At 36.4% G+C, this 23041-nt stretch overlaps 1 protein-coding gene across 1 annotated transcript in view; it reads right to left on the bottom strand.

The window, feature by feature from the left end:
* myo6a (myosin VIa) overlaps positions 1 to 23041 on the bottom strand; it is a 191874-nt gene that overhangs the window by 84914 nt on the left and 83919 nt on the right. The window contains exons 3-4 of the mRNA XM_039749773.1: positions 13267 to 13336; positions 12524 to 12597 (exon numbers count right to left, since the gene is read on the bottom strand). Coding sequence (XP_039605707.1) covers positions 12524 to 12597; positions 13267 to 13336 — 144 coding nt within the window. The remainder of the gene's footprint in view (positions 1 to 12523; positions 12598 to 13266; positions 13337 to 23041) is intronic.

The following is a 23041-nucleotide window of genomic DNA, read 5'->3' as shown; positions in this document are numbered from 1 at the left end:
AGCATTGATTATGCAAGAATGGGCTGCAATCAGTCAGGATTTGGCCCAGAAGTTGACTGACAGCATTCCTGGGCGAACTGCAGAGGTCTTGAAAAAGAAGGGCCATACACTGCAAATATTGACTCTTTGCATAAACATTTATGTAATTGTCAATAAAAGCCTTTGAAACTGATGAAATGCTTGTAATTATACTTCAGTATACCATAGAAACATCTGACAAAAAGATCTAAAAACACTGAAGAAGCAAACTTTGTGAAAACTAATTTTTGTGTCATTCTTAAAACTTTTAGCCACTGCTTTACGCAACATCCCATCATCTTTTATTAAGTGTTTGAATGATCTGTCAGAAACCATTTGAGGCTGAGCAAAAGTCATGTCCACTCACATACATGGTTCCACTTCAGCAGCTATTGTTGCCTTTTGGTCTGTGGGTACTTCTCTACATAATCTTGAAACCATCCTGGTAACACTGCATGAAAGTAATAATAAGACAGGTCCCTTTACTGCTGGTGTCAAATAAGCCCTAGAGTTAGTACCTTGATAAGCACCATACTGCTGCCTCCACTAATAATATTTTGAACAGGCTCTATTGAGACTCAATAAGCCTGTCCAATCACAAGATGCAGGGAAAAAGATTTCCACAGGTGAGAGTTGAGCTAACCATAAACAAAGTCATGTATTAGTCATTCACAGTAAACCTTCCCTACTTGTTTGGGTATTCCATGACTGTCTAGTAGACATCGTTGAGAATGGTAAAGTTGCTAATTAAACAAAATGTATTTTTATTATATATTCTATCCATCTCAGCCCACTCATTACCAAGTGGTAATCAGTTGATGGGTCATCACAACTTTTTACCTGAGTATCTTGAACATTTGAGCCTCAGATCAGATTAGTACAATATACTCTGGTACCAAAAACACCTATGAGCAACTTTGTATTCAAACATAGTATTTAGAAAGGACAATCCATGTTTAGCACAGATGTACAATAATAATTCAACACTGAGATCCAGATCACACAGTTGGTTCCTCCAATCAAGCTGCTCCAGCTAACTTCTTCATTACTAGCATGAGGGATGAAATGTTCTAGTGGGTCTCCAAAGTCAGCAGATGATAGCCCTTCAAGCACTAAATCCTAAATCTACAAGCATATGAGATTATGAAAAAGTAACTTCTTAGAAAATCAGGTGTGAGGACCAACAAAATATTTTTTTTTCTACAGAAATATATCTTCAAAGGAAAAGGGATCAGTATGCAAAATATCTGAATCATGGCATTCAGTGGTGATCTACAACTGCACTCTATACCATACAAAAATAAACAAACAGGCTACACGAAACATAACTAAAAGCCTAAAGCCATCACTTGTGAATTTCCATGAGACATCTGTTTTAATTAAACTTCTGAGCCAATTTAACAAGTCCTACAAAGCTGTACTCAATCTAATTTTTAATATACATGGATGTAACTTGGCTGCTAGAGAGCCTTTTAATTTACTTATACTCATTAGTTATTAAAGACTGCTTCTACTTATTCAAATGAGAACATATGAAAAGCAGCCCTCTTGTTCAAACATGCTTGAAGTTAATTTACTGCATTTTTCAGGTCAGCTGCTAAAACTAAACTAAAGTTTAAGCCTTTACAACAATACCCCACGTTCTTAAATATACAGAACAGGGGCCTCATGCATAAACGGTGCGTTCGCACAGAAATATTGCGTAAGAACTTTTCCACGTTCAAATCGTGATGTTTAAAACTTACACTTGGCGTAAAGCCATGCACTTTTGTACAGTACCTCATACCCTGTCATACGCAAGTTTTCCGCTCGGTTTTGCAGACTGGCAGCACCCAGCGTCAAAGCAGTGCTACTATTCCGGTGTGGTTACTCTTTATTTTCCTGACGCAGCTTTATAAATACACTGAAACTAACCGCATATTGTTGATTAGTGTAAGGCATCTGATTGTAATGACCTTGCAACAATATAATGGTCCAGGGAATAGCCATAGTATTCCAAATACCATAACTGCTTTAGTGTTGTTACTCTCACTGCACCATCTTCTTCTTTTTCTTCTTTCATCTGCTCCCTTTAAGGGTTGCCGCAGCGGATCATCTTTTTCCATATTACTTTCACTGCACCACTCAGAGTATTTATATCACTGTATCTGAGTGGGGAATCAGAGCAGCAGCTGATCGGAAAGAGAATTATCGGTATTACTGCCTCAAGCCCACGCTGCCTCAGCCACGGCAAAACGTTTCAAAGCCTTTCCTGTACGGACCTCGCGGTTCAGAAACAGTTTCATCCCAAGAACTATAAACACACTTAATCAATTGCTCCTTGTAGAACTAACTGTTCGTACTTATAAGTACAATTACCCCACTGTAAACTTGTACTACAGTAATAATATTGCACAACCTGCGCCACTTTATAAAGCGCATATTTACATATGATGACGGTATCATTTGTAAGATGAAATGCAGCAACATATGTTGATTATATTATACAGATAAAACTTTAACTTCATTTAAATAATCTGTATTGTTAATAATTAAACATATAAGGACACAGTGCTGCAGCGCTAGCAAGTTCATGTATTGTTCCTGCCTCGCGCTGTATATTTACTGAGGCTGGCGACGACACTGGAAGGATAGAATAATTAAACACGTAATATGAAGATATTTCAATGTTCCTTAAAAGTTTTGAAGAATCGCTGTTGTAAGCTTACGGATGGCTTAACGTCTATTGCAGAGCTGATTGTACAGCGATTGGGTATTTGGGGAAAGAAAAGTAAGGACAGGAATTGAAGGTTAGTATGTTTGAAAGAGACAGTACTGCTACAATAAATTATTTCATCGAAGGTCGCGCATGGCACAGCAGCATCTTGTGTGAGAAATGAACAATCACTGCTCCATCGTTTTTCCATGTTTACAGTAATAACATGCTTTCATTCCAATCATCATGAAAATGATACCATGTATACATCTCAGTATTTTAATTATTCAGAGAGCTGTAATATCACGAATGTAATGGATTCTGTGTCCTGTCGGAGAAAGAGAAAGAACGGAAGCACGTAGTGATTCACACACACAGAGCACATAGAAGATCAAACACAAAACAAAGCATTTAACGTGCTACTTTAGTTACGATGGGATTTGAGAAACTAGTAAATTAAATGATTTTAAAATGAAGTTTATGATGTTCTACTTTAATGACAAAATAAACTACGTGATTAAAGTGGAAATTTCGAGATTAAAGTTGACATTTCGAGCTTTTTTCCCCACTGTATGCCTATTTCTTTGTCTGTACCCTAATAAGCTCAGTTGGTGGGCTACAACTCGCCTTTTCACTGCGACTTTGATATGTGACTTCTTTTTTAATTTTGGCACTGTGCAACTTTGTGAACGTGAGCTTTCGAGTTCCTCCGACACGCTATGTTACTCGATCAACTTCCTTTTGTTGATTATACCACTGTTTAAATCAACAAATAGTATGTTTTTCCTTTGCCTCCACCTGGTATTCGCTGAAATTCTTATATTTTCCCCCGTGCTTTTCCCATTGTCTTTTCACAGAAGGCTGAGCTTAAGGGCGATTTGCATATTCATAGAGGCGTAATTCTGGGAGGAGTTGGGGGCGGGACAGAAGGCACGTGCACGAGCGTTACTTTTCACGCTGACCGGGATTTGTGGAGCGGAAGAACGTGGAAGTTGGAGTACGCACAGATTCCTGCATCTAGATTTTTCTGTGCGTAAGCACATTTCGGCTTTTGTGCTTACGTTATGTTATAGTGCGAATTCTATGCATGGCGTTATGCCTGAGGCCCCTGATCACTAAATCCAAACAGTGGGTGCATGATCAGCTTTCATTATATGTCTCATAAAATTGGCCCTGTATAAGATAATTGTCAAGTACAAGAGATTTAAAAAGGTCAATACAAATCACTGGACAGTAAATCAGTGCTTCACTTCACAAGTGCTTTACTTTATGGCTTGTGTAGTGAAAAATATGGTGATGAAACAACATTTGAAATCATATTGAAGTGTGTAGGACAGTATTTTCAATTATACAGAAAGGGATAGGTTTTTATTGGGAAAGTATGAAGCAGGTAGACAATACAAAATTAATCCTTAGTCATCACCCATTCCTCTTCTTGATGGTGTTCTTGACTCTCAAGCGTTTGTTCCTTAAATAATGCGGCTTTCATCATTCAAGGTAAATCCAGTATACTGAATTTAAAATACAGTATTCACTTTGGATCTGTTTATGTGAAACAGAATGCCATCATGTGTTTTGTTCTGGCCAAATTAATCTGGTGAATTGCATCACTCAAGATATTAAAACATTGCTCCTTAGTTGCCTTATCATGATGTGGACTGAATAAAAAAAAACATCTGCCAGCTAACCTTTTACTATACTACTGCTTTTATTTGTGCTCTCTCAATATCTGACCAAGACAAGTTGATTACATTCTACAGAGGGGAATTCACTATAAGTGGAAAAACAAGTCTATTACATCCTTACATAATAAACAGTCTGCTGCCCGATGCTAATTATCTTATACTTGTCTATTTATTAATGCACGCATTTAACTTTCGTCTAACCTCTATCACTTAAAATAATGTGACAGCAGTACAGACTCCTTTTTAACAATGACCGAGCCCTACTAACATTAATATGTGCCTTAAAACACGTAAGAATCTTATCATGTATTTTGTGAAACAGAATTATTCTTTCTCTGTATATTATTAAATTTTAATAAAAAATAAACATTTTGATTATGAACAACATCAGCTATACTCATGAGAATCAAGCTGCCTATAATATAAATGTAAGCACCTAACTTTCAACCTGCTCTCTAGTCCTGCACAAACCTGCAGTGTAAAGATATTTTTAACATTTACTCACTTAAGGCATTTTGATAGCTTTAGACACATTTAACACTGTGGATAGGGAAACCTTGTGCAAACTCCTGAAACACTATGGAATATCAGAAAAATTATTTTCACTCAGTGCTTGTCTTGCAAGGTGATTCATGCAGACTAGCTAACAGGCTTCTTTAGGGTCAAGACTAGAGTTCAACTGGGATGCCTTCTGTCACTTTTCTATTCCTCCTGGTAGTCTAATGGATTGAAAAAATGTAATATAATGCAACCTGTGGACACAGCTAGATGATCTGGACTTTGAAGATGACATAGCCTATCTCCCATACAATTACAACCAAATGCAGCATAAGGCATAACCGCTGGCAGTCACATCAGCCAAAATAGGGCTGCTTATCAGCAAAAAGACAACAAAGTCCAATTAACACAAAAAATGATTTATTAAGAGTAGAAGGCAATGCCCTTAACCTAACTGGGAAGCACACAGCATACACATGAAGGTACAAACAGAGATGACACTGCTGCACTGTAGCATGCAAAGGCAGCTTTTGTGTCACTGAATAAAATGGGAAAAAGGAAAAGAGGCAGACCAAGAAACATCTGGAAGCATGACACAGAAAAATAACTAAAAGAGTGTGGCACCAGCTGGAAAGACATAAAAAAAAAATAGCCCAGAGCCAAACTTGCAGGAGAGGTGTCACTGATAGCCTTTTGTCTGCATGGATCTATGGGTTTAAGTTATTATTTAATGTTTCTGTTATAATATCACAGAAAAATCTTCCAATAATTATGCAGAATTTTTTTATCTAATTTTTTATTTTATTGAATTTATTAAAATCAAATAACATTCAAAACAAATCAATCCCTACTCTTGAGAAAAGGAGCTAGGCCAACAGAATAAATCTTTAACAGTAGAAAAAGTAAGGATAAATAAATAAGAAAAAAGGGAAGAGAATCCACTTCCTCAATTTAAATGCTTATTCTAAAATATTATTGATTAGATTCTGCCAAGTTTTGAACAAGTATTCTACAGATCTTCTAAGTGAGAATTTTATCCACTGACTTAAAATAGGTGAATTCTGATTCTTAAAGTTCAGCAAGATAGGTCTACATGCCAAAAGTGAAGTAAAGGCAATTACAGTTTGTTTGTCCTTCGCCACTTTAAGCCCTGGAAGTACACCAAGCACAACTGTTAGTGGATTAGGAGGGATTGTGACTCCAAGGCTGTCTGAAAGGCATTTAAAGATTTTGGTCCAAAATGATGTTAATTTGGTGCACATCCAAAACATATGGCCCAATGAGCCTGGAACTTGATTCCAACGCTTGCAGGTTGGATCTTGCCCTGGAAACATTTTGGACCATTTTAAACAAGACAGATGCGCTCAATATATCATTTTAAGGTGAATAATTGCATGCTTTGCACATATGGAAGTAAAGTGAATTCTGTGCATGGCTGCCATCTACTCCTTTTCTGAAATGTTGAGTAAGAGATCCTTTTCCCACAGTATTCTGGGATCTTTGAAAGGGAGGGAATTTAAAAGGTATTGCAGAAATGTTCAATATTATTTCTGGAATAAAGGTTGGTGGGAGGTGAGGGAAATTGGGAAGGTTTTGTTTAACAAAGTTTCAAATTTGGAAGTAGTAAAAGAAATGTGTTGCTGGAAAGTTAAATTTGGCGTGTAATTGCTCATAGGATGCAAAGATGTTGTCTATGTACAGGTTTCTATGTGATTTAACCCTGAATGTGTATAATTATGTATAATAATAGAGCAGAACCCAGATATGCTTTCTCAGGGGTTAAAGCTATGGGTCAACCTGTTTCCTCTCTACTTATATTTCTTGGTAGCCAATGGTAATGGCATTTACTCTTTTGAAGATCTTATAGCTACTTGTTTCCCCATTTGAATGAGCTTTGTTCTCTGACCTGCTTTAGGATCTCAATGTACAAAAAGGATAAGTCTGGGTGTACAAAGGAAAGATACCGTAAGTAATTTTGTCTTCTAGAATGCTGTCTGTGAACTTCTAATATTCTTTGTTTTGATGCTTTTATAACTTTGCTATGCTATTCTGTAATCACATAATTTTGAGTTTGCTTTTAATAGATTTGAATGATAATTTTCCTGCTAACACTGAAAGTAATGCTGAAAAGGTATAGCCCTTTTTTTGTGGACACATGCTGGAACTCAACCCGAGGGGTTCATAGTTTGAGTATTAATATTTGGTGTGGTATCTATCTCTCTATCTATAATTTAATAGTTAGGCTTTCTATTAAATGTAAGACACATTAAGTTAAGCTACCTAGTCTTTGAAGTTTTACTCTAAAACACACACTAAGAAAATGGTGCTTAGCCTCTGAGGTTGCATATGAAATAGTATTTAAAAAACACATGCTAATAGGGTTACTTAGATGCAGAGGTTTTATTATACAGAAGAGCACACACTGTTTAAATAGTGCCTAACCTCAGAGATTAGATATGAAAAACCACTATCGACCATGGCCAAATTCTTTTCTAGGAGTTTATGACCATAAGCATTCTTAGGTAACTCAGCGATTACAGTAACTTATCACTACTTTATCTCACAAAGACAACATTGGTCTTTCATACTAAAAGCAATAATTTCAAGTCAAAGTATTAATGTCCATATTTTTATTCTGTCATTAGTTAGGACACATAAGCTGTAGTGAAGATGGATGAGTTGAAACTTAACATCTCCTTAACTCATAACTAGGTAAAATGGTTGTAAAATTTGTACCTGATGAAAGGTCAATTGGTAATTCAAAATTAGTCTTTTGTGTGTGGCTCATATTGTATGATCAAAGAATAAATGTAGTCATGAATGACCTTCACAGGATCTGTATGTAAATACTGTAAGGATAAGCATTTTCAGTTCGTTCACTAATACCAGTCCTTGAATCACTCTCAATCAATGAATTATTAGTAAATTACATGAAGCTTAAAGTGTTACTGCCAGAGTTATTATTGAGAAAAGATAGTAATGAACACATTACCACACAGCTTGTTGCACACTGGCTTCCTTTACATCTAACTTACAAACTCTGTTAATTAAACACCATAAGATTAAATATCATTGTTGCTTGCCTCATACTAACCTACTAGACAATTAAGATTCATTGTTTTTGGCCTTCTTAAAATTGAAATATGCTTTAAGCAATGGTTTCTGAATGATCATTTAGCTTTATTCCTTCTCATCACGAGAACTCTCTTCTTAGATATGATAATGAAGTTCAATCACTCCTTAATTTCAAATGAGACTTAAAAATCTGCATTTGTTTTAAGCATTTTTATTGTACATGCCTGTAACTTTAACTTCTAATTGATTTTTACATGCCGGCCACAACTATCCAGAACCAACTTTATTGTCATTCCATCCAATCAACCAATTTCCATGTACTATTAGTTCATCTATAATGAGATTCTGTATTTGTCATTATAGTGCTTTCTTTAGCTTGCGTCCAGGCGTTTGCAATCATTTCAGTAGCTTCTTTCACGTTAATATTCTCCTCCTCCTGTCTACAAGTTATCCTGACGAGAATGTTTCTCAGCATTTCCTTGCAATAATACACTTTCAGGGTGCGAATGATGCCCAAATCCAATGGCTGAAGCACTGCTGTGCAATTGGGTGGGAGGAATTCAATGCAAACATTATCTAAATGTGGAAGCATGTTGTGGGCAGCACAGTTATCAGAAGCCGAATCATCCTTATCGTCTTCTTCATATTGTGAGGTTTCCGAACTCTTTTGAGATTCCCCCCAACTCCCCCAATCGGGAAGAACACGCTGAAATGCATCCCGATGCATGATTACCACATCTGTGGAAGATTGGGGTTACACTATAAGTCCCTGTTTTGCACCCCAAAACATGAGGCTGAGTCTCAGTACTTTAGCAAAACCAGCTTTATTCAGCTTGAAACAGGAACAGCAGGGTTATTTAATGTAGCGGGATCTGCCACTCTCCTATACACAGACACAGCAGTCAAGGTTGTGGCTAGGTTAGTGGCCAAATACAGGTAATATTGTTCCCTGCATTTACAATGTTCCTTGCATCACCCATCGAGATCTTTTCTGTTTGCTTCGGTGAAGAGCCACAGCAGAGTTGTGAGCCTGCTATTGCCCCGGTAATGAAAAAACAGTCTTCCACAGACGTGGATATCGCACTTTGGGACGCTCTTCAGCATGTTGTCTGGTTGGGGAATGTCCCAAGTGAGTTTAGAAACTTCGCATTTTCTTGAATGAGTGCTGCATTAATAGGAATCTTTCTTGAACGAGCATCACTGAACCACATAAAAACGGCTTTTTTGACGTCTTGAATTATACTTCAAATGCAGCAGTTCACATATGTTTGCAGAAGATTTTTCCTCTTTTTTGCTCGGTCTTTCAAGAAAGTTGACAGTGTTGATGGCAAAATTCTGCATTCACTGGAAACGTCTTTTTTCTTTTTGCCACAATCTACAGCTGCAAAAATTAAATGTTTTTTTTCTAATATGAACTGTTATCGTTTTTTCATGTCCCCTTTTTTTATAGGAGGGTGACAATGAGTTAAATTCCAATGGATGTTTTTCAAATGTTGACGAGCAATAAGCAAAATGTATCACTGAAAACCACAGAAAGCAAAACAACAAAAAAACAGTTTGAGGAAAGTTCGAAGAAAAAAAAAAATTACACTGTTTCTGTTTGGGGATCATTGTGCACAACTGAACTGTGACCACAGAACTAACTGCTCTACAGATGATTCATTTAGGCATTTCAAGGTCTTTTGGGCACTTCATTGCAATGAAAGTATCTGCTGAATGTATTCTGTAGTAATGCGATTTCTATAGACTTGTGTCATATGAAAAAACTGTCGGGACCATAAAAATATTTCGTTGTAATGATATTCGTTGTAACTGAAATTTACCTGTATATTGAAGTTATTCTGTTTTAGCTTTGATTTAAATGGGCTTATCTATACTAATAAAAGGCAAAGCCCTCACTGACTGACTGACTGGCTCACTCACTCACTGACTCATCACTAGTTCTCCAACTTCCCGTGTAGGTAGAAGGCTGAAATTTGGCAGGCTTATTCCTTACAACTTACTTACAAAAGTTAAGAAGGTTTCATTTCGAAATTCTACACGTAACGGTCATAACGGTCGACAACATCCGCCATGTTGAACTTTCTTATTTACATCTTCACGAAATTTGGTAGGCGACTTCCCTGTGCTAACCGAAACTGATGTACGTACTTATTTCGATGGTATGATGCCACTGTCGGCCGCCATATTGAACCTTTCAACGATCTTTGTTACTTATGGGCCCATCTTCAAGAAATTTGGTACGCGGGTTCCCAACGCTAACTGAATCCTACTTACGCATATATATATCGTCCATAGCCTGCAGCTCGGTCACCGTGTGAGGCGGCGTTAGGTCCCCCATCCCAACGCCTTCCACGTTGTTGGCTGTCTGCCTATATAAGGCCGTCCGTCGCTCCGGTCTCTACATTCCCTTCCTTGCTTCGCCACGGGATTCACGTCTCCCTGCTGATAACTACAGCCTGTGTATTTAATCCACGGCTTCTCCGCTGTTTTATTGTTCGTTTATTACGATTATAGTTATTGTTTAGGTATTTTAGACTTACTTTACATTGTCCAGGTACCCATTTCCTTTATCATTCCAACCGTACCCCCATTAACATGTCTATCGAGGTGATCACCATTGATCAAAGAACTGTCACTTACCGAGTGGTTTCCATGCCCGGAGATGGCACCTACCTTTTCCATTCTTTGTGTTACATATTGCACGGCCATATCAGGCTCACTCTTGATATCTGGAGGAACATTGTGTCTTATGTATTGAATGACTGGGACAGGTTCTAGGTGTGGACTGATGATGGTACAGGAGATAATTATACTACACAGGAGCACTATAAGAGTGAAATGCTTAAGCCCTTCACCTATGTTTCTGCATGTGAGTTGATGGCTGCCGCTGAATTGTTCGGTTGTCGCTTTCAAGTGTACCGAAATGGCCAAATATTTTACACCTTTCGACAACTGCCAGTGCCTCTTAAACATCTTAGACTCACAGGTGACGATTTCAGTAGTGGACACTTTGATGTTTATGAATGTTTAAACTCTCAAAAGCTGGATGTGAAGTTATCGATGAAACCGGTTGTATGCTTACAACACTTGACAGATGCTGAATGTCACTTCAACAAAAGTCCTACACATACTGTTGTCATTGAAACAAACCATGAAACTCAAACCAATCATGACAGCAGCAATCCAAGCTGTGAGATTTGAAACAAGATTACTGTTCACAAGGCCAACTGTACGTTGCATGCTCAAGAGTAAGCGCAGCGCACAGCTTGGTCATATTACAACCGGAGGGCCGAACTCAAAATGTGGTATACAAAGAGATCCTTAACAAATAATTATTGGTATATTTTCCCTTAGTTTAAAAGGTTTAATTTTCTTCTTAATAAAAATTTTAAGGCAGTACTTCACAGCTGCAAAGCACGGGTATTTTGGTAGTTTTTAATAAAAGGTGATAAAGATGATGGCTCACCTAAAAGTTCTGGCATGGATAAAAAGTGGGCTAAAAACCCACTGTGTACTGACCTGTACGTCACTCACACAGAGTACTTGTGCTTTAACTTCAAAAAATTCACTATCAGGTTAAGTTCAGGTTTTGATTCTGTGATGTTCAAAACATTGAGAAATGTTGATTTTAGCATGGTCTGTGGAAAATCGAAATGGACTAACGTCTTAAAATTAAGATTTTTATGTGAAAATCAAGCATTTTTTGTGCTGTGTAGAGCTCCTGGTTGATGACATCATAACAAAGATTAAAAAATCAAACAGGTTACATCGTGTTTGTTTTTTTACAGGCTCCAGGCCTATTGTTGTTTCCAGTTTGGTTCAGTACTTATCTCCACATCCTTCAAAAACTCTTTCGACACATGTTGAACAATAACTGCCATATATTAAATAAATAAATTGTTTAATTTAACCAGGATTTTTGCAGTCTAGTCTACTTTAGTTATGCGACCAGGCCAACGGATTTGCAAAATATTTGTACTTTGAGATTAAGTGCAATTTACATGGAAGAACTCCATGGACCATCACAATTTTTTAAATGTTTCATATTATCTTGTTTTATTGATAAAAGGTAAGTTTAATACACCACTTTCTCCTTCCAATAAAAAATATCATTATAATATAGCATGACATACAAGACTTGTAAGATATTATTGGTGACCAAAGGGCACATTAATCTTTTACCCTTAAGAAAAACATTCAGTCAATAATGTTTCACCAGCAGTAGTGATTTGAGTTCATTATCAAAAGTTCCTAGTGGCCACACAATCACTGGCCAGTAGACCAAAACTTTCCTGAAGTTTTTCAACAAATAATAAAATATGGGGATCAAGATTCTAGCTTCATAACTATCTACTAAAAATTGAAGGTAATGCACTTCGGTTAAAAAACTACCATTGGTCTTCTGTATTCTAGCAAATAAGGTCTCATATCAAACTAGTAAATACTGAGGTGTTTACATTTTCCTAACAGTAAACATTTGCCAAAAATTAAAGGGAATAATAGATCTAACAATTTAAAAAATACCTGTTTTTTTCAATGACATACTTACATAAATATGGTCTTTTCTGTATCGTACTTTTATGTTATTTAAAAGTGTGGCTTCATTTAAATACATAAGAGAACCTAAAAGGAAAACACACAATTTGAAAAACAAATAACAGATTTAATAATAATACTTAATTCAGCATACAAAGAAATGAAAATATTCTAATGGTCACCATTTAAACAGCATCTACACACAAATTAATGTCCAAAACAATAAGAAATGCTGTCCTGTTAAAACTGAGACAGCTTAAGAGGAGCAACAAGAACACATCAAAAGGTTTTAAACTGCACCAGTACTAATGAAATAAAATTATTTTATATGATATTATCATTTAGAAATTGGGCATAACATTCTTAATACTCTGATATAATAAACTTCAGGAAAATTAGGTAAGTCACAATAAATTCTTGAGTCACAATAAACTTATGAAATTAAATGAGCCATGATATATAATTTGAGAAGTATCTCAATATAAGTGTAAGTATAAGTATAACAAAATGGTTTTCTTTCCAGGATGTAGACTTGCTTCATACTAACTTACTAAAAAGTTAATGTTCTAACAATTATAATAGTGCATAATACGTTTATTCAGTAAAATGGATAAACAATACACAATGCTGAGTTTGCAGTGTAGTGTTCCTGAAGAAAATTAGACAAACCTATAATTCTTTCAAAAGAAATAATTAAAACTAATGAGTTATCAAGCTGCAATGACCATTTATCAAGCTGCAATGACCATTACTCACAGTTATCTTCAACGCTTTTTTCACTGTCATCTTCAGCAGGAAAAACTTGGTTGATGGGAGCAAGAAAGGTCTAAAATGGCAAAGAACAGACAATGTTCAAACAATTATATTTACAGTAATCATTTCTGTGACAGGTTAGAAAATACTTGAAAGGGAATTTTCGGATTTATGAATTGTCATTTATGCTTCTCTAATCACTAAAATGTGACAAAAAATGTACTCCCAGGCACAAAGGTCTAATTAGTATAAAGGACGTGAAAGGTGACATTTCAGTAAGTCAGAATTCCAATAACAAAGCAAAGAAATTATTTATTGGATCAGTTTACTAAAAAATGGGGCTACACAGAAGATTCCCTACAACCAAACTGGTCATGAACCATAGTGTAAAGTTGTTAGGTGTGAAGCACTGCTGAACTGATTAAAGGAATCAGGTTAGGAATTATTTCTTTTTTTAAATATTTCTATGGTCAGGTAAAGGTCCTGATGTTACATGCAGTAGGTATTCCCAGGACTTGGCAGCAACAGAGTATGTAGCTAGACATTGGAATGTTGGAAACCACCACCAGGCAGGTCAGTCATGGATCATTTAGCAATAGGTGACAAGACCTGGAGGAGATATTGCCATATTGTCAAACTACACCTAAGAAAGAGCACAGGCAATCAGCTAGTGCAACCAAACAATGTCAGCCTATTCTGGCTAGGGGCTTTAAAAATTGCTAAGCAGATTTCTCCAAGAGAAAAATAAGAACTTCAGTTAACAATAGTCCAAGCTCCTAAAGCCAGATGCTAGTACAAAGTTTTCCCAAAAGGTATGACCACCTCTCAACTAGAAATGTCACCAGAATCACCAGTTATATTTGTAAACCAAACTTAAGCTGTAATATGAAAGGCTGACCAACCAGCCTCATAAAGATCAATGATTTGTGCTCAATTATTTTGCTTGTATAAAACTCTAGTTTATTGCTGAGACCATCACTGTGGCTATACAAAATGTCTCCAGTTTTCTTTTATTTAAACTTATGCAGAGGTAGCCTTTTTTGCAATATGATTGAGGCACTTTATAGCAGAATGTGTTAAATATGTAGCTTTAGCATTATTTAAAATGTCAAATGGTGATATTCAATAAGATACTACATTAATTATTACAGTGTATTACATGTATATCTATATTCATTTTGAATTACAGCAACTAACAAGAATTTTTATATGCGACTATTTTCACAAGTTTTTAATTTTGGTGAGGTTTGCATTGGCATATGTGTACTCTATAATATCACCGGTACCCATAAAAAATCTAGCAAGTTAAGGAATAAAACAGAGGCCCAGCTGAAAACCTTAATTAAAAAGTATAAAAACACAGAGACTATCATTATGAAACAGCTAAGCTGCATAAATAATACTGCACTTGTTACATAACAGCTGACAATCTCCAAAACCAAAACATTATTTTACCTAATTAAGCATATTGTTAAGCCAGAATAAACATACCAAGTTTGGTGCTGTTATTACTGGTATATTTTAAAAAGCCTGCATTTCTGTAATATAATCAAATAATATTAATGAATACAGGGTATATAGTTATATGTTAAGCGTTACTAGGAAGTAACATTTTATAATTACATGCATAGTATTTGTTGTATAAAGTGTATTTCAACATATGTTACAAATTACTGTTAACATATAATATAAGATAAATTAAACAAGGCATAAATACATAACATTTAAGAGGGAAGCACTTTAAAAATGGCAGAGGTAAAGCAGGATTGAAAGTCACATGTGTAATGTTAAATTTAAGAATACCTTTAGATTTAAAAACCATTCAAAGCAAGCATTACAGTAGTACAGCTGGATGAAAAGAGGACAAGACAAATTCAGGTGTAAGGCTGATTTGAAAATCTTCTTTCTGTCATATAAAGGTATAAATCGCTTTAGCCTACCAGATCTTAGTTATGAATACTTCACAGGACATAGAATATAAGCAGAAGATTATACTCGTCTAAAAATTACAAGTATAAATAAAACTAGGGCAGGAGATTGAGTATTTAGCTACCAAGCCCAGGAACTGCTAGGCTATTTCTATTATCTGTATCCAGATGTGGGCCCTGGAGCCAAAGGTACTTTACCAAGCTACTTACTGTTCCTGTCCATGAAATGAGACACTGAGACTAGGAATCTGAACAGTTCATAACAGTGTATGTGTTTATAGAATTGACCACATGCTTCATAACTTTCAAAATGCAAAGACAGAGACTTGGTGATCTAGGCCAGAAAAATTGTGACTTTGCCTGTTACAATCAACTGTGTTCCTCCATAAATTAATTTATTCCAAGATTGATTCTGACTGGATTATTTGTATTCCTCCTGTCCAACACATACAATATAAATACAAACCATAAAAGAACATAATAAAAACAGTGATCACCACTTCCCAATTACCTCCTAACAACCAATTTTATAAACACTTTGACCCTTTCAACAAATTACTGTACAAGATTCATAATATCATGTCATTAATTTAAAAAATACCACAACTTATAGACAGGTCCTTAAATGGAAAGGTTTTTATTTTAGATGCTGTCTCCCTGGTTGCTTCCTGCCCTTAACATACCACACTATCATGGAAAAAGACACAATTACTTCAGAAATGAACCTGAAGTAAATTGTCGCTGAAACAATCTGGATTTCTGGAACTGTTGCAGAAACAGCAGTCTCTGATGAACTGATAAGACCGCCAACATATGGGTTGACCTCCCATGTTCTGGAAATGAAAAGTATCCATTGCATGTGCCACCTAGCCATTCAAACATATACAGTCATATGAAAAAGTTTGGGAACTCCTCTCAGCCTGCATAATAATTTACTCTACTTTCAACCAAAAAGATAACAGTGGTATTTCTTTCATTTCCTAGGATCTGAGTACTGGGGTGTTTTCCGAACAAAGATTTTTAGTGAAGCAGTATTTAGTTGTATGAAATTAAATCAAATGTGAAAAACTGGCTGTGCATAAATTTGGGTCCCCTTGTAATTTTGCCGATTTGAATTCATGTAACTGCTCAATACTGGTTACTTGCAACACCAAATTGGTTGGATTAGCTCGTTAAGCCTTGAACTTCATAGACAGGTGTGTCCAATCATAAGAAAAGGTATTTAAGGTGGTAAATTGCAAGTGGTGCATCCCTTTGACTCTCCTCTGAAGAGTGACAGCATGGGATCCTCAAAGCAACTCTCAAAAGATCTGAAAACAAAGATTGTTCAGTATCATGGTTTAGGGGAAGGCTACAAAAAGCCATCTTATAGGTTTAAACTGTCAGTTTCAACTGTAAGGAATGCAATCAGGAAATGGAAGGCCACAGGCACAGTTGCTGTTAAATCCAGGTCTGGCAGGCCAAGAAAAATACAGGAGCGGCATATGCGCAGGATTGCGAGAATAGTTACAGACAACCCACAGATCACCTCCAAAGACATGCAAGAACATCTTGCTGTAGATGGTGTATCTGTACATCGTTCTACAGTTCTAACATCTGTATGGCAGGGTGATGAGAAAGAAGCCCTTTCTATACTCACGCCACAAACAGAGTCGCTTGTTGTATGCAAATGCTCATTTAGACGAGCCAGATTAATTCTGGAACAAAGTGCTTTGGACTGATGAGACAAAAATTGAGTTATTTGGCCATAACAAAAAGCGCTTTGCATGGCGGAAGAAGAACACAGCATTCCAAGAAAAACACCTGCTACCTACTGTCAAATTTGGTGGAGGTTCCATCATGCTGTGGGGCTGCAAGGCTAGTTCAGGGACTGGGGCCCTTGTTAAAGTCGAGGGTTGGATGAATTCAACCCTGTATCAACAAATTCTTCAGGATAATGTTTAAGCATGAGTCACAAAATTGAAGATACTGTACGCAGGGGTTGGATATTCCAACAAGACAATGACCCAAAACACAGTTCCAAATCTACAAAGGCATTCACGCAGAGGGAGAAGTACAATGTTCTGGAATGGACGTCACAGTCCCCTGACTTGAATATCATTGAAAATCTATGGGATGATTTGAAGTAGGCTGTCCATGCTCAGCAGCCATCAAATTTAACTGAACTGGAGTGATTTTGTATGGAAGAATGGTCAAAAATACCTCCATCCAGAATCTAGACACTCATCAAAGGCTATAGGAGGCATCTAGAGGCTGTTATATTTGCAAAAGGAGGCTCAACTAAGTATAGATGTAATATTTCTGTTGGGGTGCCCAAATTTATGCACCTATCTAATTTTGTTATGATGCATATTGCATATTTTCTGTTAATCCAATAAACGTAATGTCACTGCTGAAATACTACTGTTTCCATAAGGCATGTCATATATTAAAAGGAAGTTGCTACTTTGAAAGCTCAGCCAATGATAAACAAAAATCCAAAGAATTAAGAGGGGTTCCGAAACATTTTCATATGACTGTAGGTGAAAGTGATCTTTTGTGTCATTTAAAGTCTACCATCAAATTATTTGTTTACTTGACATTTAAGGCTCCATATTATTAAGGCTACACTTTTTAACAAATTTGGTTACCTCATTCCTTTAACATGAGCAAACCTAACAATTATTATAGAAACTACATGTTAAGTGCAATTTTTATGTATAAGGAGTCTATGATGTTTATACTGTATATAACCAACAACATTGACTAAAATGGGTCTGTACTCAAATCAAAGAACGCTATATAATCTGAATTGAACTGAATTAAACTTGAAGATGTTTGCTTATTGATGTAGTGAGTTCTACTGTTACTATTTTATTTTTGCAAATCATAATTCAATTCTTCAATTAAGGTAAGTAAAAATTAGGTAAATTGGACTAGACACATAACTTGGGCTGGGAACTGATTAAATTCATTTAACTAATTAATTGTATCATGTATGTAATTAATCACAATTAATTTTATCTAACATTGAAACTTGACACATGTAATCATAAAATAAGTACTTAAATCATGAAGTAAGTACACAAATATAATGTACAATCAACACAAGGGAATTAAAAAAAAATTAATGGCATTTAACAGAATACTACTTGAGCAAGTGCAACCTGAATTTGAATGCCTTCCTAAAAGGTAAGTTAAAAAGAAGGCAATAAGAAAATTAGGCCAATGTATTATGAGGAGGAGGAGGTTGAGAGCATGTACTGATACAGTGTGTTGCCACACCCAGAACATAATGAACCACCTCAGGATCACAAATTAGGACCTGAGTGCAGCTGTGCAATGGGTGACATGTCAGCACTACACTAGTGTGATATTATAAGCACCAACAAAAATAACATTAAAAAAAATTGTTTTAAATCACAAATTTGAATAGTATATAAAACAAAGACATGTCAAAGTGAAATAATATGATCGAAACAACTGTAGATTTTGAACACACTGCTAAAGACTGATTTCATTGAAAGTAGAAGCATCTCCTAAATGGGTATACGTTAAAATTATGTTAAAACTGTGCAAATACTATCATCATTAGCTCATCATCAACGACCTGATAATTATATTCTACACAAGTATTTTTCAACTGCTGCGCTGCAGAAAAAAATAGTGCAGTGCCCCTGGATCCTGATCTGAGAGAAACAAACTCCTCAGGTGGTCGAGACCTGGTTGTGGAGGATGGGGCTATCTGGAGAAGCCAACATAAAAGCAGCCCCGCGATCGTTGTTTTGCAGACACAGCACTTAAATTGAACTGTAGCAGCCAGGAGACAAGTTGGAGTCCTCCTGCAGGGTGCATGTTCTTCAGCGACTTCCCCAGAGCAGAGGAACGGTAGGCATACGAGTGCTCAATAAGTGGTGTGTCTGCCAATCTGCAAACTGATTTTTTGACGGCACCTCTGGTAGTCAAGACCCTCTGGACAGTTTAGCACAAGTATGAAATTTTATGTTTTCGTAGTTGGAAGAATTATGGTGTAATTGGTATTTTCTGGGTTACAAAAAGTATGCACTACAGAAAAAGGTAAAAAAGACCACAACTCCCTGAAATTTGCTTACTGCTTCAACCAGTCCACCAAAATGCCATAATATTTGCCTCTCTTGTTCATGGCTTGCATGGACAAGAAAAATACATACATCAGAATGTTGTTCAAGGACTTCAGTTCGGGATTCAATAGCATCATTAATCAGAATCTGATAAGAAAGCTAAGAGTGCTGGGCTTCAGTTCTTCAATTTGTAATTGGATTTTGGACATCCTAATAAGAAAAGCACAAAGTCTGCATCAGTAAAAACATCTCACTGAGTTCTGGAGACCCTAAGGGCTACATGCTCAGGCCACCCTGTTCACCTCGATAACCCATGACTGTACAGTAGGTCTCCTACATATGAACAAAATCCATTCCGAGGGCACTTTTGCAAGTCCACTTTGTTTGCAAGTCCAGCAAAGTTAGCCTAGGCACCCAATGAACACAATGCAACCCCCAACCACCAACTCCTTTGGAAAACATGCACATATACAACTATGTGTACATTAAGAAAGAGCTTCTAAAATTAATATTGTATTTTGTTACAGATTTTGTGCATTTTAACAATAAACAGCAGAACATTAATTTTTGTTTCCATCATTTCCTGTCAACTGATATCACTCTTTAGGCTATCAGGTAGCTAGAATATGCAGACCTAACCTACTTCTCATCAACTCCTAATGAAAACACATTTGTACAGTAAAGTACACAAGCAAGTGCTTTTAAAAGTTCATATTTGTATTTTCTGTTGCATATTTCTAGTGCATTGTAACAACAAACAACTGAAAGGTATTTTTTTATTTCCCATTGTTTTCCATCAGCTGATCTTGGTACAGTAAACTCACTTACCACTAGCGAATTAGCATATGTGATTGTCTTCATATCCAATTCTGGCCACCACACACAAAGTGAGCAATCATATTGCATTACCACTTGACACCTATAGCAACAGCTGAAAGATGGCAAGCCTTCTATATAATATCCTCAACATATTTTACAGGGCACCACTAAAAGCATCCTGACCAGCTGCATCACTGTCTTGTTTGAGAACTATAATGTGTATGACTGTAACTCCATACAATGGATAGTATTTGTTGTGAAGATCATCACTGGGGCTTCTCTCCAGCACTGTGGGGACCCCTCCCATCCCTACCACGATCTCTATTCCCTGCTTCCATCCTCCAGAAAATATTGGAGTCTGTTCTGTTCAGCAATCCTTTGCATTTCTTCTCCAATGCACATCTCCTATTATCACTGATTGTTGTTGGTCAATATGTTGATCTGTTCAGATGTTTTTCCTTGTTCTACAGTCTCATATGTAAAACTGACCAGCCACTAATTTTGTTATAGTGGCATATTTATTGTTTAAATATTGCACTGTGGCTCCATAAAATTTTATTTCATATCACTGTATAATGTACCAAAGTATGTTTATAGATAGACAATAAAGCCTTTTGACTTGACTGGCTAGCATAGAATTGTGACATGATCAAAATAAGAATGAACACTTCCAGGTCATAGTTTTCTAATGGATAAGAGTGTTCTGTTCTGTAGTACTGAATGAAGCAGCTGCCCTATGTGGAAGACCTGAAATTTCTTGAGATGTTATTCACAAGTGAGTGTAAAAGCAATTATGAAATTAACCAACAGACCAATACAGTGTCAACAGTTTAGTGAGTGTTACACAGAACTGCGATGGACAAGAAGTACATGTTAGGACAATGTGTTTAATTAGCTAGCCAATCTACATCTGTGTCCTCACTTATTTTCACAACATCCAGTTACCGCAGTATTTCATAGAATGAGATTATGAGTACAAATGGCCTTAATGAGGTTCTGCAGAGGATTGTTAGGCTCATTCTTGGTAATAAGATGAAGAGATTACCAGCACAGATAGATTGAGTAGAACTGCTGCTTATTTGCTTTGAGAGTAGCAAGTTAATATAATGAAGACGTACCCTGGGTGCCTCCCACAAAAAGTACACTGGGCATAGACCATTAGCAGAAGATCCAAACACAGTGTACATTGAAGGAACACTCTCCCTCCTAATTCTGATGTAGGAGTACTTGGGTAATTGCTTAGATGTGCCAATAGAATGTTGAATAGATTATAGGATAAAAGTCTGGCAAAATGACTACACTGTTACCAAAATCAGAACACGCAAACAGAGATTCAATTAATTTTCACTTTACTTTATATAATGTAAATGCAGTGAAATACAAATGCTTCACAGCATAAAATGATAGACTGAAATTCAATGCTATACATCTACTTCTTATTTACTGTCTTAATCAAATGCTTAAAAGACAATGATCTTTGTTCTTCTCTCTGAAAGTACGAAATAGAATATAATGTTAACTTTAGAAAGACTAAACTTTTAGTGTATTTCAAATTACAATGTAAATATTGGCCAGACCATTTAAATTTACCTGACTGAAAAGTCATCGGGCATCTTCCAGCACCCTTTTTATGATGGCCAATAATGTTCTGCATGACGGAGCTGGTGCTGCATGAAGGGTTAAAAGGTTCAGAATGATCAAGTGCAATCTTGGCTCTTTTTTTTCCAATCTGTGGTTGTGGTTCGTAAAACAGGAGACATCAGACAGATGAGCTTGTGTTTTGTTTGCTAGGTCGAAAACACCCATATTCCTTATTGCTTGTCGCTGCATTATATGAATTGTACTTCCAGATGAGAGTTTTCAGAATTCACAAAGAGTCCACCCACATGACTAAAAGCAAAAATAAAATCTCTTTAGTTTTGCTGGGGGGTGTCGCAGACTAGTTGGAATTTTGTTACTGGGTACGTCACATTATACAAATGGCCTTTACGGGAGCACGCCACAGACTGCCTCCCTCTTGCTAAGATCATGTACAGTAAATGAAGGCTACAATTGAAAAATCACTGAAAAAGTTGTTTAATGGCATATGACATTTTTCAGTTTAAATTCTCAATCTACCAAAATGGGTGTATCTAACAGATAGCAGACACTGACACTACACCCTCACATCCTAACACAATAAGATATGTGAAGCAGATATGGGGGATGGGGGTGGGCAACAAATGCTGATTTGCTTTCATTAAGCGCACTGTATGCTGCAGTGACTGAGAAGTCATGCATTTACTAAAACAGGAAAGTGAAGCAGACTGATGACAAGGAATGATACTCTGTTTCATGCATTAACAAGGGAGCATAAATGAAGCAAAAAACTCATAGAAAATGTCATTTTTTTGACTACCACTGTTAGTGGTACTTTAGTTAGACTTTATTTAATCAGTGCGTTTTTACATTTGATGATGTGTAGAGTAGTGATTCATCAGTCAATGCAAAACTTAAATTTTTTTTTTTACACCATTTCGATGTAGAATTGTTGCATGTTTCAGATAATGCTGTTGCTTAAGAAACTATCTGTGCTTCAACTTCACTTCATACACTGATGGTTGACACTCTCCGGAGGAATCCTCTAAGACAAAGCAAAATTTAAATTCCTTCAGTAAACTTCAAAGCACCCAGAAACCATAATACTGTAGCAACATGTCTGACTGCTGGTATAAGATTACTAGTGTGGAAGGCAGTGTTAGAATTTAATTAGCTACAATGGAGCTCACATTTGCCAGAAGGTAATACTTTTGATAGTAATCCATCTGATGACATAATATATTCCCAGAGGACATGATGATTATCTTAAGGTGCATTTTGGAAAACATGCTGTAAGTACTCATATTCTTATTAATTTAGCAGTGTTTTCCACCTTGCTATGGATTTGGTTTAACCAATTTTCCTTTAGACAGT

This window comes from Polypterus senegalus, chromosome 3, assembly GCF_016835505.1.
Source record: "Polypterus senegalus isolate Bchr_013 chromosome 3, ASM1683550v1, whole genome shotgun sequence".
In the NCBI taxonomy this organism is placed as follows: domain Eukaryota; kingdom Metazoa; phylum Chordata; class Cladistia; order Polypteriformes; family Polypteridae; genus Polypterus; species Polypterus senegalus.
Note: the sequence above shows the minus strand (reverse complement) of the source record. Positions and strands in the feature narration are given on the sequence as shown.